The sequence below is a fragment of the Punica granatum genome, chromosome 7 (assembly GCF_007655135.1).
Source record: "Punica granatum isolate Tunisia-2019 chromosome 7, ASM765513v2, whole genome shotgun sequence".
NCBI classification, from domain to species: Eukaryota; Viridiplantae; Streptophyta; class Magnoliopsida; order Myrtales; family Lythraceae; genus Punica; species Punica granatum.
Genome location: NC_045133.1, coordinates 16,155,093 through 16,175,032, shown reverse-complemented (window position 1 = coordinate 16,175,032; position 19,940 = coordinate 16,155,093). Strand labels below are relative to the sequence as shown.

The window sequence follows — 19,940 nt, the reverse complement described above, 5'->3', positions numbered from 1 at the left end:
CCCTCTCTATTCTCTATCATTTCACCATTTTTTTATAATTTTATTATTTGATATTATTAATAATTTATATATGTTCAAAGTTTTTGAATAATAATTATACATTTGCAAAGATTTTAAAGAAGTAATAAAAATTATACTAGATAGTGTGTAGCGCGAGTAAGAGCCTTTAAAGAGTAGTGTCAGGAACATGGTGCAAAAGTATTCAAGAAATCTCACTAAAAAATGTGAACTCGAAATTTTTGGTATAAAATCTGCACGTGCAGGCACACTTCTAATATATATACCAGTGAAGCACTTTACCTATGTTTTGCTCAAATGACCTACCCAATCTTTATTTTCTATGCAAAATTTCAAGAAGACTTTTTATGGTGTTCCACAACTGTTTAGTATGGATATATAGAGACTACTCTAAACAAAGTTTTTCTTAGGGTTATCATTAAGCTCCCATTCTTCATCCCAAAAAATTGTAAAATACTTTTATTCAGAATGCATGTACGATACACGTACCATGCAACCACTAAGTGGATGACACATAATCACCTTTTTGGAAAGAAAAAATCAAGAAATTTACTTATAATTTAAGTAAATTATATATAAAAGTAAGTAAAATTATTTGAAATCAAGTAATTTACCGGAAAAACTCAATTAATTTTCTTAATTACATTCACTTTTTAACCCATTGTATTGTAGACTAACACCAACAAAAATTATTCGATCATTTTTTTTTGGGAACATATTAATATTTAAATTAGCAAGATAGTTACAATTATGTCTCTATTTATTAAGTGAAGTTAAATTTGTACAAACGCACATATATAAAGACATTCCCCCATTCGTTGCATGAGATTGTTATTCTTGTAAGAAATTTGTATAGTTCATTTTCTAATTGAGTCTTTAAAAACATTAATTAGTTTGTGATGGATACTAATTATTTGATAATCTACGTTAATGATGAACAAAAAATATTATATTTATCACACTGAATTAACTCTTTAAATTTTTTTACATAAAAAATACTACCTTATTCACTTAATAAAGTATTCATTTGCATGTGCTATAAATAATATTAGTAAGATCTTAAATGAATAAAATTATTTTCATCAATTTGACGTAATTAATTAAATTTTTTTAGTTTTTAGAAAAAGTTCGACTGTTAATTTCAAAATTGTGGAAGTTATTTCGACCTTTTAATTTGTATCTTCTATACACCGATACATCACTCGTGAAATTTATGTTTTCAACTTAAAATAGTGTGAATTTATATCATGAATTATGCAGTTTATATAACATTTTTATTAATGCATCTTGTTTTGGAAACTAACATTTACAGTTTGCTTTTAAATTCTTTTGCACCATTCTTTTCTTTTCATTCGTTCACTAACATTTTTACATATTTTTTTATTCAAATAATTTTTTTTTATCAAATTCATGCTAGTTATTCAATGAAAAAATTTATGAATCATGGATAACATGCTAATGCTGCGTTTGGTTTTATAGTAGGATTTTAAAATCAGATTTTGATTTTGAAAAAGAGTGGTATAAATTGGGCCCACCGTTTGACTTTGTATGAATTATTTTGTTTTGTTGTGGAAAAAAAGTGGTATAAATGGGGCCCACTGTTTGACTTTGTATGAGTTATTTTGTTTTGTTGTGGGTAGAATTAGGTTAAAATTGTATCCACAAACTAAATAAGCCCTAATTATTTGAAAATCTTAATGCAGTTTATAGCCAATGAAATAGATTTTTGTTCCCTGAAATTGACAAATTTAATCAGTTTAAGAATCATGGATAACATACTAATTATTCAAGTAAAAAATTTATGAATCATGGATATCTTACTAATATTTTGAAAAACTCAATGCAGTTTATAACCAATAAAATATTTTTTTATTCACTAAAATTGACTCATAAAATTAAATGCTAGATTAATCAAACTCGATTAAAAAGATTATTTACTTTGTTTAGTCCAAGATGCTAATTAAGCGGAAATCTGATATCTCTATATATAATATATAAAATACATAAGTATAAAATTACTGAAATAATTATCATCTTTTTTAGTGATTATTTTTTTATTCCCCTATCAACAGAAAATTTTCAATAACTATAAGGTGTATTTTTTGTTAATACGGAAATTGAGAATTTTCTTAATAACACTTTTGCGAAAGAAAGTGATTTCTTTCTATAACAATTATTTTTAATAACTAAATTTTTTTATTTTACTATGAATTAACAAGTTAATCTCGGATAAAGTTAATTGGTAAAATACAAAAGAGTAAAAAAATTTCAAACATCATATTTTTTTAATAGTGAGTTTTGCATTTCAATATTTAGGAGTATCTAATATTAAAGTAAGGATTGCAGACCATCTTAATTTTTTTAGAAAGTAAACTTAAAAATTTTGAGATTGTGATAGATGAGTTTCATGTATTTTATGATTTTTTTTTAACTTTTATATATTGCAATTGTATGTAGATATTTACAATATAATTATACCCTTATTTATTACATGACAGTCAAATTTATATACGTATATAGATGATGTGTGATCCGACCAATGAAACCCAACGCCGGCTCAACAATCGGTCTAGTTCTGATAACACTGATCTCGCGCAGCGTGCGGGTCCCACTAGGTAGTGTTGACTGTAGGACTCTGTTTTAGGTTGGTCCATCTTCAACATTACTCTAGGCCCAGCCCATTCCTTAACTCCGGCTAACTTCTCTCTTCCGTCTGCTGCTCAAAGTTTGATCAATCTCTCTCTCTCTCTCTCTCTCGCTCTGCTGCTCCCCCTCCTGCTTGCTCGGTGGCTAATGAGCGAGGGATCTTGACCATCGGCCGCCTACGTCCGCCTCTCATTCCGCTCTCTCTCTCTCTCGCTAGTCTTCCTCTGGCTATGTCCTCAGCATCTTCTTCAGCCCCTGCAGCAGCTGTGCTCTTTCAGTAGATGAAGCGTAAGAGGTGAAAATTGTTCTTTTCTTAGGTTTTCTGTAGTTGTTAGATGGTTTCTGTCCCAATTAGTAAGTTAGATTGATCTGGGAAATCGCTTTGGCGAGATGGGTCCAATCTAGGGAGCGATGCTTGCTGTTCTTTCAGTCCAGCCAGTTGGGTGCCACTGCTTTGATTCGAACTAATACCCTTGATTCTCGGTTTGTGTTGGTCGATTAATTTTGGGATTTATCCGCTTGGTTCTGAGAGGTTTTTGATGACCTTAGACGGCGTTTGGGGATAAACAATGGGGAAGAAAGCGAAGAAGAAGGCCCGGACACCTACGAAGGAGAAAAGGATCTCTGCCCCGGTCCAGAAAGATGTCCCCCGAGACAGTGCTGGTCCGACCGATGTGGCGGTATCGGTCGGTGATGGAGCTTCTCTTCCGAATGAAAAGAGACCGTGTTCCCACCTTGAAAAGGGATTTGATTTGACCGCCCTATCGGAAAAAATTGGGTCCTCAGAGACCATAAGATGTGAGGATTGTAGGGCTGGTGCTACTGACAGGAGGGGCAATAACGGGAAGGGCAAGCATGGGAAGAAGAAGGCGAGCGCTTCGGTGGACTTGAAGTCGGAATCAAGAGCCATTTGGATTTGTTTGGAATGCGGACATTACGGGTGTGGTGGGATTGGGTTCCCAACAGTTCCTCAGAGCCATGCTGTTCGTCACGCGAGGCTTATGCGTCACCAGTTAGCAATCCAACTCGAGAACCCTTACCTTCGCTGGTGTTTCCCTTGTAGTGGTCCCATCTCAGCGGAGAAAACTGAGGAGAGCAACGAATGCAAGGATTTATTTGGGGAAGTCGTGAAGTTAATTAAAGGACGAAGTACAAAGAGCTCGAAAGCTGATATAGAGGATATTTGGTTTGGTGGTGGAAGTGTTACAAGTGAAGTGATCCAGAAAGCAGAGAGTGCGGTTTCTGGCGGTCTAGAACGAACAAGGAGTGGTGGGTATGTGGTGAGGGGATTGGTTAATCTCGGAAATACATGCTTTTTCAACTCAGTCATGCAGAATTTGCTTGCAATGGATCGTTTACGGGATCATTTGCTGACATCTGACTCATCGTCTATTGGGCCACTTGCTATATCCTTGAAGAAGCTTTTTTTAGAAATAGAGGGTGAAGCAGGAAAAAGGAATGTGATTAATCCAAGATCATTATTTGGGAGTGTCTGTTCAAAGGCTCCACAATTTAGAGGGTATCAGCAGCACGACAGTCATGAGTTGCTCCGTTGCTTGTTGGATTTATTATCCACTGAAGAATTTGACATGAGAAAAAGAGAGAATTCGTTGAAGGACAACAAGAATTTGACTATTGTTGACTCCATTTTTGGGGGACATATATCTAGCACCGTTTGTTGCATGGAATGTGGGCATACGTCCACAGTATATGAGCCATTCTTGGACATCTCGCTCCCGGTCCCTACTAAGAAGCCCACACCGAAAAAGTCCCAGCCTGTTTCCCGCGGAAAGAAGGCAAAAGTGATGCCCAAGAGAGGCGGTAAGCCACGAGCAAAAGCTAGTAGAGATTCTTTAAGCATCTGGGCTAACAATCCACAGCCACCCTTTGAAGGCCTTGAGGCTTCTGGTTCTTCTTCTTCTTTGGATTCTCGAGTACAAAATTCTGCTGTTGTTAATGAAAAACGTGATATTAAAGATGATGAAAGTGGTGGAAACAGACCGATTGTTGAGGTATCAGCTGACAAGGCAGCTGGTGCGACGGAAGATAGTTGCGCATGGTTAGATTATCTCGACTCCTCAGAGCCTTTATCAGGTGAAGTTAACTTTGCCTCCCAAGATGATAATTCTGTGCTCGATGAAGGTGCTCAGATGGACGATGATTCTACAAGGATGGACAATCTTTGTCCTGAAGCTGTTTCAGATGATATTGGCTCAACTTCAGTTAATAATAATGATGTTGAACCTAATGATCATGGTGCAGGGGATGATTATTTAAAGGACAAGATGCATTTGAGAAACCCTTGCGAAGATGAGGAGCCATTATCTAGAGTCGGAGATTCTCAAGTTCTGCTGCTACCTTATAAGGAAGAGGATAGTCAAGTTTCTGTAGTGACCTCAAGTGAAGGACAAGTGGACACCTCATGGGTTGGCCCAGCCTTTGGACCAGATGAATCAGCAGAATTTGATGGGTTTGGCGACTTATTTGCTGAGCCTGAGATCGTTTCGGGACCCGCTGGAGATTCCTCTTTAGGTGCTAATAGCAACACTGTGGGGAATAGCAGCGATTCTGACCCTGGCGAGGTTGATGATTCAGACTCTCCGGTATCGGTTGAGAGTTGTTTGGCCCACTTTACAAAGCCTGAGCTTCTCTCCAGAGATAATGCTTGGCACTGTGAGAAGTGTTCCAAGGCTCTGCAACTTCAACAGACGAATAAGACCAAGAAAAAGAAAGCCATGGGAGAGATTTGCGATAATGGAAGTGAGGGTAAAAGCGGGATCAATCGGGTTATTCCAGACAGGATTTCTTGCAATGGAAATGCAAGCACTGATCTTTCTTGCAGTGGGAAGTTAGATCACTCGGGCAACTACTCCACAAAGTCTGATGATTCTGAGAGTAGTAAAGGTGAATCGGAAGATGAGATTAAAACACGTGAAACTGAGGCCAGCCTCAGCAGTCGAACTGAGGAGACCCTTATGGATAAAAGGCAAGAAGATGATTCCCAAGACAACGAGTCAGAGGTAGTTGAGAAGGATGAGGAGGTGGAGAAAGCTGCGCCTAGTGTGAAGGTGAAGAGAGATGCAACTAAGCGGGTCCTAATATTTAAGGCCCCGCCAATCCTCACTGTTCATCTCAAGCGGTTTAGTCAAGATGCTCGTGGTCGATTCAGTAAATTAAGTGGTCATGTCATTTTTCGAGAAATGATAGACCTAAGACCATACATAGACTCCAGGTAAAATTCCTTTCTGCTTTAGGTTTTCCAATGTTTGTTCTCGGTCTTTTCTTACATTGTTTTTCTAACTGTCATGTTAGTTAGCTGATTATCAACCACGTAACGGCACACCATACTTGTTCATGCATCATAAGTAGTTCTGAGTGAGATACGTAGAAAATTTTTCTTTTATTTGTGAAGTATGGATGTATTTTTGGTTACATAGTAACGTGAACTTTTATATATGGATCCTGTTTATGGGAATTTGTTGACTGTTTTCTGAGTATCAGTTTGAGTTGAGTTCGAGCAAGGTATTAGATGGATCTTGGGTAAAGGTCTGATGTGGATTCCTTTTGCTTGAGCTCAAGAGTGATTTCTTGACTGTCATGGTGAGAGTGATTTCTTGACTGTCATGGTGAGAGTGATTTCTTGACTGTCATGGTGAGAGTGATTTCTTGACTGTCATGGTAATGTTATTGTCAAACATTGTCCTATCATCTATGCCCTTTCAATAGTCTTCTTGAACTGAACCTATAGATTTTTTGCTCGATCTCTCACCAGAGTTTCAGCATGGAAAAATAATTTTGTTATTGAACTCTGGATTTCATGAATATGATTGTTTTTACTTTGAAGATGGTTGGACTGCATATAAATTTCAAGGTGTTCTGGGACGTTGGTACCTCCATTTGTCGCCAACTCAAATCCTCTGATACGGGTTTTCACTGGCATAATGTAGTATCACAGCAGTTACTATGTTGAGTCTTCAGTTTTTAATCTATCTCCCCTTTTATTACCATTTTCATGAACGTTGCCCTCAATTTTCAGCTCTCGTGTGAGGACGAGAGTAAGATCGAAACAGTAGTATCTCATTTAAGACCTGCACTCTGAAGAATCAATCAGTGAGTGATTAGGTGATTATTGGCTACTTAACATGAGGATTGCATCACCACCTTTTCCTGCAATCTGTTAACCATGTTTTTGTACATCCGTCTTGAATTTTGCAGGGGCAAGGGTGAACAGAAGTGTGTATACCGACTAGTAGGTGTCGTGGAGCACCTCGGGACAATGCGGGGTGGACACTACGTAGCCTACATCAGAGGCAGTGGCTCAGTTTGGTACCACGCAAGCGATGCGCTCGTGCGGGAGGTCACACTCGAGGAGGTTCTCCGCTGTGATGCATACATATTGTTTTACGAATTAATCTGAATTTAATCAGTTCATTGTTTGGGCTCTGTTTATGATTCTTCTTTCATTGGGAAGAAAATTTAAAAAGCGAGTGAAGAGCAGTGAGAGGCAGAGGGAGAGGAAGCTGGAAACCAGAATCCAAACCCGGTGAGTGTACAACTAGGGATCATATTGAGATTTGTCAGTTTTAATTTTCCTACCAAAATTTTTGACATGTAACAAGATACATAGTGTACATTTTTCTCGACAAATATACGATTAGAGAAGAATGCTTTTGAGTCATTTGTTATTTGTAAGGTCCCTTTTGCATTTCGGCCTTGACCTGCAGTTCGATGGGAGCAGTGGGTCAAATGAAAAGATTGTTCGAGCGTAAGAAGCGAAGCGCTATTGTAGTTTAATGTTTTCTCTTGTCGGAGAGAAGTTCTATACCATGTTATGGTCCGAAAGACTTGATGTTAATTGTATTCGGATTTGAGAGCCTTTGGATCAATGCTGCCTGGTTGTTTCTGATCATTTTAGGAGGATCCATTTCAGATCGATTCACGATTGAACCGGTTTCTTTTAACCATTTTGCAGTTAATCTTGCATTGGCGTGTAAGTTTGGTCATCAACTCTGAATAAAGCCTATAAAACCCTACCGAAATCCCGAGTTAAAAGGGGTTGATTTTAGCTCATTAGAGGTTTATCTTGTTAAAGGGATTTCGGGTGGGGGGAGACCGTCACTCCTTCACCATGCAATCGGACAATATTAGAGATGAAAGTATTAAAATATGGAAATTTTAATATTTCAAGAGCTAATAAAATAGCAAAGTAAAATATATATTTAGAATTTTTACATAATTAAAGTTCAAAATATTTGGAAATTTGAGTACTTCAATACTAACAAGGTACTTTCACCAAATATATATATATATATATATTTATATACCCACACTAACAAAGTACTAAAATTAGGCGTACTTAATATTTTAAGTTATAAAGTAGTATTTTAATGTTCTTTTGAAATACTAAAAGTGCGTTTGGTAATGGAGTAGAATTATGATTTAATTTGATTTCAAATTTTTAAAAATTAAAAACTAACTCATAAATCAAAATATTAAGTTTTGAGTTCATCTACCATGGCAAGAAATTATGATGACACATTTGATAATTTCAATTGAAATGTTTAGCACTTCAGTTCAAGTGTTTAATATTTCTACTAAAAGTACCAAATATGTCACCGTTACTGCGATTTTTTCTTTTATGTTAGGATTTCCATTAAATTTATGAAAATTTCAGTATCTAAACTATAAACGAAACACAAAAATTGGACCATTTAATAGTTTTAGTTGTCAAAGTTATCGTTTAATGTACTCGCCAAATACTAAAATATTTTCATTATTTCAAACTCCAGTGAAGTATCATAATTAAACAGATTTCATATTTTCAATTTTCAATATTAATATTTTTACTGTAACCAAAAAAGGTATTTTTACCAGCCAAAACAAAATATTAGTATTTTTATGTCCGTGAAAACTACTGAACATTTTAATTAATTTACTAAGTTTTTGAACTTTTTTGTACTTAAGTAGAAGTCTTCAAATTCTTTTAATTTGATTTTCATTTTTATCAATTACAACTTTAAAAACTAAATATTTTTAAAGTTTAATACTTTAAAACAGTTTCTTTTTAAATTTACAAATTAAAATCATAAAGAAGAGAAAAGAAAGAAAGGGGACAAAAAAAAAAGAAAAAGAAAGAAAACAAACGACTCTTCAAATTAGTCGGCACCTCAAGTCTGAGATGCCAGCTGATTTCGGGGACGCACTGCAGGCGGCCGCACCCATCAGCGTTTTCTGATTTTGTGAAATCTCTATCGCATTTTTCTTTCAGATATGAAATAGTTACTAGACATAGCCGGTCGCTCTAATAAGCTCGAGTTTTCTAATCACTTGAAGGTTTAATGGAGATTTTACAGTTTTTCTACTTACCCGACAAATATTATTTTGCCTGATCAATCCAACTATTCGACAAGTTCACCAGGGGAGATTTGTTTCTTTTGCCCGCATATGTACTTCATGGATATCGGCACATCTTCGTTCTAGGCATGTCTAGGAGCCGTGTTTTCTTTAATTTCTTGACAAGAACATCAACTGAAATTCGATATTTGGACTTTTGAAAAAGAATGTGGTGCACTAAAAAATAAAATCACAATTCAGAATTGGAGATTTCCTAATTAGAAAATCTGAGATGTTCTCAATACATGAGGATATAAAATCTACTTATTGGTGAGTAGATACATATAAATAGAATTTTCATATATAAGAAACTTTCCAAAATAGTATCTATAGATAGACAGACAATTGGCAGAGCAGAAGATATGAAATTGGAAACTGGAAATTTTGAGAGAGGAAATAGGATCGATCGGGGCCAGAGGGCCGGGGAGGGGGGAGCAATTCGTCGGTAGTATAACCTTAAATAATCTAGTGTTACGACTTACTTCGATCCAGCAAGCCTCTCCCGGTACGGAGAAATTGCAACTGCCAAGAGACATACGAGAGACGATAATCAAGAGCGTGCAGTTTTGGTGGGAAAAATCTGAAATCACAATTCAAAAATTAAAGGTTTCCTAAATCGATGAAACCGGAAAGTCGGAAAATTTGACATAAGCAGATAAACTGGAAATCAATTTCCGCGTATAAGAAATTTACTAAGATGTATTTTAAAAGACCATCAGATCCAACGGGCACTGGCGGGGGGAGGGGGGGAATCGAATAGTATAGATATCCTTCCCACTGCATGTGTCCCTCCCTCCCTCAAATCTCAACCGCCGTCACACTCACTCAATCACGCTGCTCGGCTCCGACTCCGACTCCGACCCCGGCTCCGATCAAACAGTGGTGATCATTAAGAGGAAGGACCCTGTGCCTATTGATCAAATCACCCCGAAGCGGGACATAATTACCAATCTTCTTCTATTGTGCTTGAAGTAGAAGGTTGCCGTCCGGGAATGCATGCCCTTGAACTTAATTACACTCGACTCCATGAGAAGTTCCATCGTTCGTTAAGATATGGCTCTTAATTAGCTGCCCAAATTGAAAGATATATGATACGACTTCTCAATGAAATGAATAGAGATGCCCGTTTCCACGCCGATTCATCTCAATAATAGAAAAATGTCGAGTACGATAGAATTTTATCAATTAGTTGGTTCTTTCTGTGATATCTTAAGTGATGACATCGCATGAGATTAAGTCAATCAACTATATATACACAGAGACATATATATATATATATATATATAGAGAGAGAGAGAGAGAGAGAGAGATGAGATCACTTGACCTTACGTCTAAAATTAGTAAATGATTGAATCGATATTTCGCGTCTTCAGAATACAGAAGAATGTCTGCGTTTCAGATTACGTTTGCGATTTATAACCTTTGATGGGGCAAACATCTGGTTGCCTAACAACGTAAATGATGTCTCCCGCAATCCTGTACATGTCCTGGTTCCGATGCCAGATCCATAGCGCATGAGTCTCATTTTTCACCTGCAGAAGAGCGTGTTACGTGAATAGCTCGATATTGTGAGAAGCTAGTCGAAATTAATATGCAGGATCCTATTTATAGGTACTAGCATGATCCGACTTCTCGGGTTGAATTCTCAACTGAACTGAGGATTTTGCGATCTGATTAGCTTTTTGATCATCTGCAAAACACTAAAAGGAGTACCTCTAAAATCCCGTGTCCAAAGCTGCTTTCTCTATATGCACTATAATCCGGTTGGCGGTCCCAGCAAAATTTACCAGCAGCAGGACCTGATGTAAAGTTCAATGCACAGAAGCCGCCCATGAACTGATCAGGTGTACTACTAGGTTCAGGACAGTTCCCTGGTTCATCAGCATGTGTTATTGCCATCTTCTCCCGGTTCCCTCCATCACCAACCGCAATGTGAACTGGACCACACTGATCAAGGGTGTAGTTGTATACTCGGTTTGACCTCTCGTAGGCATGGACCTGTTGGTTTTTATTCCAACGAAACATCGTTCAGATAATTGAATAACTTTCTCAGGCTAGTAATTTGATCGATCTTAATAGCATTTTGGTCTTGAAAGTAGAGTAGAGTGTCAAACAACGATCTTTTGGTTTTCTCGTCCAACGAGAAAAAGAGACTTACATGTCCATTGAAGACAATATCAACCCCATAATCATAGAGTAGATCTTCCATTGCGACCCGCATGCACTCAGCTTCTCTGTAATGTGCTGTGTAAGTGCTGTACCAGGGAGGATGCCATGTAGCCACAAGCCAAGGCGTCACATCACGGTTGACACTGGCAAGGTCCTTCTCTAGCCATTTGTATTGATCGGCTGCAACAGAAACATTGAAATATCATATTCTCTTCGAGGAAGAAACAAAGATCTGCACATCTGTGGATGTTGGAAACAGTTCTAAATGGCCTCAAAAGTAGAGTCTCTGAAGTTACATGATTCGTCGTAAGCAATGTAGGCACCAAGCATTATGAAATGTATCCCGCCTGCATTGAACGAATAGTATAGTTTTGACGAGGAACCACTCTCTTTGGATGGAAATGCAAACCGAGAACTATAAGCAGCAAATGTACGGTTCTCAGCCTGCTCCTCCATCTCGTGGTTTCCTTCTATGACCATGATAGGAACTTTCGACACTAGAGGCTGCATGAACCTGAGGGATCGGAACGTCAAAGATAAAAAAAAAATATCAAAGCTATCAATCAGAAAACCGCCAAAATGCCAAGTCAATTGACTTGCTTTTGAAATGTTACCAGGTTATTCCATCTACTGTTAAACACAATAACAAAATAAGAAACTCGAGCACATATAACTAATACAAATTAATTTTAACCGGGGAAGAGAAAGTTCGAGGTCTTTTTACCTTCCCCAGTAATCCCAACGAGGCTGATAAGTTTCGTGGATTGGAGTTTCCGGAAACTTGCAGGAGTAGCAATCTGCCCCAGTCCCATTCGTCAGGTACAAGTTAGCATAACTCACATCCCCGACCAAAAGAATGAGATCGGGATGGTTAGCAAGGAGGTGATTGACAGTTGAAGTTGTATTGTACGTCAGGCCCAAGTCCCCTACAACTGCAACTCTGCTCGGGTAACTCTTGGGGCCAGAGACGGGCATAGTGTAGAAATAGTATAAGCCACTCATTGCTATCGAAGGGTCTCCACATTTGTAATAATACAGCGTGTTCGGCTTCAACCCTGTTGGAAATTTCTGTTGAGAGAATGCAACGGAAATTCTACCCAAAAAAATGTCTAGAACCAAACAGACTAATTTAAGTCGAAAAACATGTTGAAACTACGGAAATTCCATGCAACTGCGAACTAGTATCGAGTATTATAGTTGGGAAGAGGATTTCACCAATATGTAACTACCTATGTAGGTGATTCAAACTAAATAAATTGCATTTGTACCTCTGAGACGAACATGGTGTATAATGCCGGAAGAGTAGTTCTGAAGACCTTCGAATGGATAAAGTTGACTGTATATGAGCGATGAACCAATGACTCGATGTCTACGTCCCGATTTTGCAATCCCATAGTAAACCACACTTGCTACGGTTTCAGGGTCCAAAGGCGATATGTTCTCACCAATCTGATATTCCCCTGGAAATATGAACAAAAGCATACATCAGTTGACAACATCTCAATACCTCATCATGATGTAAATCGAAAAGACAGAATTCGATTACTTTCACTCAATCAAAATGCTATTTACTGCAATGAGAAAATTGTACTTTGGCTTGCGTCCTATCTGTGCACCTTACGAGCACAAGCTCAAAATTCCGGGAAGATAGCCCCGTGCACACGACATGGGAACCTGAAGATGCTGTGTGTTATCTTAGTACTCTGGGACTGATACACTCGTTTTCTGTTTTCGTGCTGAATGTTAATTATGAGTCCTCTACATGATGGACCCAACAATATCTAACTTATCAACTGAGGGTATAATATAGTAGCGCACCTCTCGCTTGGTGACCAAGAGGTCCCAGGTTCAATACCCAGTGGGACTACCCGTACCCCTTTAGTAGATATTTAGGATTTCTATTTCAATGTACTAGGTACATGTACCTTCATTGTAACCGAAAAAAATATCTAATTCTATCACAGAAGATAACTCGTTGATTTTTCTTGGCAGAGTGATGATTCATGGAATGTATAGACCTCAAGAATTTCTTCTATTTTAAAATAGTCAATTTGTTTTCTTTTACGGATAAGGTCTATGGTTCGAGTCCGTATAGCCCTAACAAAAATACAAATTATTTCTTTTTTGTCTCTCGTGCCAATCGCTTAAATTATACGATTTTAATTAAAGAAAGTGTAGCATCGCAACGGTCACCTTTATCTAGTAACTAAGAGGCCACGGGTTCATACTCGTGCCCATTTATTAGTTATTAGGATTATTTTTGCATTAAATCCATTAATCTCCATTGTAACATAATATTATAGGGTTTTAAAGCAATTCCTATAGATATTTGGACATTTGCAACAATAAGATACTACCAAATTTATTAAATTAAAATAAGATTTACTACAACTGATGTGTATTGATTCAGGTGATTCGGTACTTATTTTTCTTAAGCAAGGTCTCGGATTCAAATCTTATAAATGAAGAAAATCCGTTTTACCTCTTAGTGAGTTAATCCTACTCAAACCTGAATTAATTAAGACTGATAGGGCTTATGTATACACCAGGTGTGTACACAAAAAGGAAAAAAACTTAGATGGGGTTTGATTACTCAAATTAAATGTTGAAATTAAATTTTCAGCACTTAATTAGTTGAACTTATTTGATAAACACACAAAAAAGTGACTAACTTAACACAAGTCAAAAGAAGCTTCTCCGAGGTGGACGACCATCTCATTGGTATCAACAAGATAACATGGGTAGCAATGACGCACTAGTGCAAGACTTTCGAGCTTTCCTCCGACGGGACTGGACGGGGATGTTGCAGCATGGGTATCGTCAGAGGAATATGTGTGCAGACTGATTGGTTAAACATGCAATCAAGCTTCCTTTGGTGTTCATAAGTTTGTCACCTGCCCTCGTGGACTTGATCTACTTTTGTTTGGGGATATGCTGAGACTGCCATGCCTCTTTTCTATATAACTTAATTTATTTTTTTAATGCATTGAGCTTCGACCCCTATTCCACCAAAAAAAAAAATAAACACTACTCATTAAGTAGGCGGGAAATTACTTATAATCGTTCATAAATTTTTACAGATTCGCTCAGTTGGGAGCCATTTTATTCATATTTGCAACGGTGCCCCAAAATTTTTCATATTAGCAATTTGGTCCCATATTGCCTCTTGGTCAGACAAAGGAAAAGGAAGAGAGAGAGAGAGAGAGAGAGAGAGAGGCGTGGAAGGGGCAACTGAAGAAGGGGGTAGCGCGGCAACAATTCCAGCCACCACTGCCCAAGGTGAGGTCGCGGGGGACCGCTCCGATTTAGCCCAAGAGAGAGGGACGATTAAAGGCGATGGCGGCAATAATTCCAGACACCACATCCCAAGGAGACGTCGTTAGTGAAGACAATCCCAGCCACCACAGCCCCTTACCGATTGTCGGCCCTCACCAAAGTCGCCCCTCCCCCGCCTCTTTCTCTGTTTCTCTTCCCCTTCCTGACTAAAAAGCAAAATGGGACCAAATTGCAAATACAAAAATTTTAGGGGCATCACCGCAAATATGAATAAAATGGCTCCCAACTGAGCGAGTCAACCAAAATTACTGAACGATTATAAGTTCTTCTGAGTGATATGTTTGATTTTCCTCCGAAATATCTCACATTTATTAAGTAACACTTGCATATATATATATTTTGTGAATTATAACTCATTCGTCGTGCCATCAGGCGTTACATTTTTGAACTATAACATCTTTTAATAAGTTATTAAGAGGACACAGCTTTATTCAGAAACAACACGTATGAGACACGTTAGAATTCTTTAATTTTTTATTTCCCGACAACTATGAATAATTATGAGCTCACACTTCCCAAGCATGAGAATGGTCGGCGCGCAAGATTCTGCAGCCGCACTCAAATTGATATAGGGATGAGTAGATCCCAGCTTGGCACGGCACGCAAAAGCGTTAGAAACCGATGTTGATGTCATTTGACTTCCATCGTCATATATTATATAGTTATCAAATTCAGACTATTCGTACCGTGATACTTGCCCTCAACTTACTCAAATTAATAGTGCGATATTATAAATTCAATTTTGCTTAGAGGGGCCTTCAGTGCAGTTTTATTTACCTCACATAATTCTCAAACGAGTCTAATGCGCCGTCATCCTAACCAAGGAAAAATATAAAATTAACCTTTTGCACGACAAAAAATAGTGCGTTTGATTTCAAAGTTAAAGTAATTTTGATTTTGATTGTGGAAAAGGACAAATGTTGCGTAGTGTGTTGAGTTAAAGTTAAAAGTTAAAATTTTTTACTTGGAAAATGTATATTTTTGTTGTGTAGTGGATTAAGTTAAAATTAAAGTTCAAATTTTTGTGATTTTAATCCTGAAAATAAATGGGTCAAAGGTTTTTGGGCAAAGGTTGACATGACTCGGAATGCACGGGAATTTCTACTGTTCGATGACCTGACAGGTTCACGAGCCAGTTAACAATTGGATCAGCGCTTGGTGGTGGGTCGCCGATCGCGCATTGATCCAACAGCAAAGACATCGTCGTGAGCCATTAGTTTTCCGAACGGTAGAATTTCTCGGACTCCACATGAAAATAATCAATTGGGCAGGGGGCACGTATGCACATACCAGTGATCCAGGATATCCAAACGGAGTCGTATTTGGAGGAGAGGGAGACGGAGATTTGCTCGGGTTCGAAGCCGCTGACTGTCCTCTGAACTCTTCGGTCGGATTCCGGCAAGTCAACCGCCTGTCCTCTGAAGCGCTTGTCCAAGGGCACCGTCACTGGCTTGAATGGGCCCTCAAGGGTCGTCGGAATCCCACCGTCTACAGCCGCCGTGGACCATGAACTCACCAGAAGAAGCCATATGCACAGTGAATAATAAGTCACCGGCATTGGACGAACCGCCATTTCCTCGTGCAGAATGTGAAAGGGAGAGAGAGAGAGAGAGAGAAAGCTCCCTGTAGAGAGAGAGAGAGAGGGGGGCGGGGGGGGGGGGGAGATTTTCCAAACTGTAGCTCAATATCATATAATATTATATACAGAGCAATGGACAACACAAATACAATACAATAGATTGACCACATTCGGTGAGAACACGGATATGGTCAACATATTCGTCGAGGATAATTCCATTCGGATATCGATTTGGTCTTGATTATAAGGTAGTTTTGAGGAGTTTTAAATTCTTGCATCGCACGTCTGAGAGTTCAATTCGCCCCGTATTTTCGTGGTTAGATATTTTTTCCCTTGTAATATATGTAGACTTGACATTAAATATGAGGAATTTTAACCATAAAAATGTACCTCAACGACAAACTGAAATATCATCTCACGAATTGTACTTATAGTGTAAGGGTTCGAATCCACTAAGAGTACCATGCGTCGAAAGCAAGCCGATGGTTAAGATTAATCTCGATTATTAGATTGATGATAGTCATGGTCACTCCCCAAAAAAAAATACAAGGAGGTTTTACTGCACAAAAATATACGAGTATGTGATGATTTTATTACGGATGGATGAAGCATATATATATATATATATATATATATATATATATTGTTTAGTAAGGGAGCCGCCAACCGTTGGAAAGCCTAAAGTCAAGGGAATAGGTTGGACGATCGGATTTTCCTCAAATAGGTGCGGTGATGGAAACCAACAGATGAGGGAATATTTGAATTTTATATGCCCAGGATAACGACGAGGATAGAATTTGAATGGTGGCTTACTCCAAGGTACTACTAGGTTTTTCTTTCTTTTTTCTTAATTAGGAAAAAAAATCATATTCCAATTTGAACGGTGGTTTACTTTCTTTTCTATTTTAATTTTTTTATTCCTTTTCATCCATTTCTTTGCTTCTTCTTTTTTTTAGTTTTAGGTTTTCTTTTTTACCCTTTCCCTGGTTCATTTTCACCATCTATCTTTTCTTTATATGTTTCCATCTTCACATTCAATTTTTTATTAAAAAATAAAATCAAACTTTAGTCCTCAACATACCTTTTTTTTTCGATTTCGTCCTAGTTCCGTCCTTTTCTTTTTCAACCATGCCCTTGACTTAACACATTATATTTACACTGGCCTTATTATTTAATTTTGCATCAGAAATGCTAACATTATATTTTTTAATACAAAATTATTTTTAAATTATTAAATCAAAAATATGAAAGGGCAGAGGCTAGAGAATTTAGGACAATGAATGGGACATGATGATCGAGATAATCATGCAAATGAGGCCGCCAATGACCTTTGACTTTGTACCCATCTCTCTTTGCGAAGAGAGTGCGCACAATTTGGAGTAATGACATATCGAAGTGATAGGGGGTCTAAAGTCAACAAGATCATCTCAAGGCAAGTTACTGCCGATTGCAGGGATAGTGCTATCCAAGGCTCAACGCTAGTCAAACCATTGGAGACCTCAATCAAAGCAATGCTAGTCAGGGCTCAATGCTAGGAACCATTAGCCCAGGCGAGACCATCAGAAGTTGAATTAAAGTGGTCATTGTTCAATCCAAAGAGGGGAGGACATATTTGGACAATGATCTAAGTAATAGGGGCTCAGTGCATGCCACATTGCCCTAATTGAGGTCACTGGTCACTTTGGGATCATGGTGGCCGACTTTCCCTTACTTTTTCTATTTGTGAATAGGGCGTAGAATAGAAATTCATAGATGACCTCGACAATATAACTAATAATTGAAATTAGGGGCCATTGGCCCCTCTATCTCCTCTTCACTCTCCATAATTTTTATTTTTATTTTTATATTATTAATATATGTATTTTTCTATTTGCGAATAGCATAGTAGAATAGAATTTCATAGTTATATTTCAAAAGTATGATGTTAGCATTTTTATGCAAAATCAAATAAGAATCTAAGGCATACGCAATGCGTAACACCGAGGTTATGATTATAAAAGAAAAGGAGAGAATTAGGATGAAATCTCAAAACATTTAAAGTTTAGGAAAACAGTTGAATTTTCAGTAATTAAATAAAAGGAAGAAAACAGATTAACAAGCAATGATACATTATGAAAACAAATAAAGAAAAAGAAAATGGGGTGAAAATGAAGTAAAATAAAAAAGCGAGTAAAAATAGGTCAAATGCATAATTTTCTTTTCCTGTAGAAATATTTAAGGTGTGCTTTAAAATATATGGAATTCTGTCTTCTGGAAAACATAAAGGAGAAGAATGAGATGAAAAAATGGGTGGGTCTTTTCATTAGGGATGGGTCCCACATGGTGTCAGATTTTCCTGGGAACCTCAAACCTCTTTATATCCGTTCGTGTTTTTGTTTCGTCTCTTCTTACTTCCCGTGCGATGAGCTTATTTTTATTTATTTAACATGGTACTTATTTATTTACAATGTAAAGACATAATATCAGTTTTATATATTATTGATTCATTTGATACACTAACATCATCATCGATTTTATGTATAAAATGAAAACACCATTATGAAAAAATGAAATTCCAATAAGATACTATATGCTATTTTCATAAAATTTCAATTTTTTTGTCACTATAATGATACATTCTTTATTTTTTATTAAAAGAATATTACATTTTCCATTTAGTATTTCGTTATTTTCAAATTATATATTGTTTTTCATAATTTCGAAAATTAAAAGTTATTTATTTTTCTATATTTTTTATTTGCATCAATTAAAGCATATTTTTTAATGTCAATTTTATTATGTAATCTATATAAATATTTTTAAATTATTAAATACATTTTATTGCAAAATGTAGTTAATTTTATTATATATACAGATTATGTGCGGTTGAAAACCATATGGAGTTCCTTTTTATGCCTTTTTTTTATAAGAAAACTAACGAAGTTCATACAATAACGAAGTTCATACAAAGGGTGATAGTGAAGAAGTTCCTTCGCGTGACACCAAGGATTACATTAAATCCATTGCACTAATTTCATTTAGCTTACCACGTAAATCCATTAAAAAAGGGAATAATTTGCTTCAACACAAAGAAAAAAGAAGGGAAAAATATGTCGTACGACACTACTTTCCATTCAAAATAAAAGAATTCCATATCAATCTTTGTCATTAGAATTTGTATACTTAGGGTGTGTGATTGATAACCAAAATTAAGCGTTGAAATTAATTTTTCAATACTTAATTCAATTCAGCTTGTTTGGTAAATGCAATTCAAGTTGACTTAATTGATTAAGTTAAGTAAAAAATTCTATGGATCATGGCTTAATCAATTAAGTAAAAAATTTCTACTTATTTCTTCACTTAATTCACTCAACTGGGGTCCATTTTAAGATATTTGCAACGGTACCTCACAACTTGTACAGAGTTTGCAAATCAGCCCACGCAGTTTTGGACAGAGAAGAAGAGAGAGAAAGAGGGGAGGGGGGGGAGAGCGACGGTGAAGGAGGAGGGCAATGGTGGCCCTTGATCCCGGTCACCGCTGCCTACAATCGCACCTCTCTCTCTTTGGAAATTGAAGAGAGAGAGGGGCAATTGTGGGCGGTGGTGGCCATCGCCGACAACCTCAATTAGGGCAGTGGTGGCCAGAATCGACGACACCACTGTCCCTTCCTTATATCCCGATTTGCTATCTCCTTTTTATAAAATTTTTATTTTTATTATCTTAAGAAATGATAAAAATAAAATAATAGTAAGGATAGGAGTCAAAAGTGAAAAGAAAGAAAATAGTGGGCTGACATGTGAGTACTGTACCAAAAACTCT

At 37.1% G+C, this 19,940-nt stretch overlaps 2 protein-coding genes across 4 annotated transcripts; one reads left to right on the top strand and one right to left on the bottom strand.

Moving 5' to 3' along the window:
* Positions 1–2,708: 2,708 nt before the first annotated feature.
* LOC116213822 (ubiquitin carboxyl-terminal hydrolase 2-like) lies at positions 2,709–7,573 on the top strand. 3 transcript variants are annotated; one of them, XM_031548904.1, is made up of 3 exons: positions 2,709–4,758; positions 4,927–5,896; positions 6,880–7,573. In XM_031548904.1, exons 1-3 carry the CDS (start codon positions 3,234–3,236, stop codon positions 7,079–7,081), a joined length of 2,697 nt encoding a protein of 898 aa, XP_031404764.1. In that variant the 5' UTR covers positions 2,709–3,233; the 3' UTR covers positions 7,082–7,573. The 3 variants fall into 3 exon arrangements, with proteins under 3 accessions (XP_031404764.1, XP_031404762.1, XP_031404763.1); XM_031548903.1 differs by having other exon boundaries at positions 2,710–2,959; positions 3,214–5,896; XM_031548902.1 differs by having other exon boundaries at positions 2,709–5,896.
* A 2,799-nt stretch (positions 7,574–10,372) lies between these two features.
* LOC116212857 (purple acid phosphatase 15-like) lies at positions 10,373–16,231 on the bottom strand. Its single transcript, XM_031547578.1, has 7 exons — positions 15,853–16,231; positions 12,495–12,686; positions 11,951–12,281; positions 11,523–11,740; positions 11,216–11,406; positions 10,771–11,055; positions 10,373–10,589 (listed from the first exon to the last, which is right to left on the bottom strand). The coding sequence occupies exons 1-7, from the start codon at positions 16,133–16,135 to the stop codon at positions 10,458–10,460; spliced, it is 1,632 nt and encodes a 543-aa protein (XP_031403438.1). The 5' UTR covers positions 16,136–16,231; the 3' UTR covers positions 10,373–10,457.
* Positions 16,232–19,940: the final 3,709 nt, after the last annotated feature.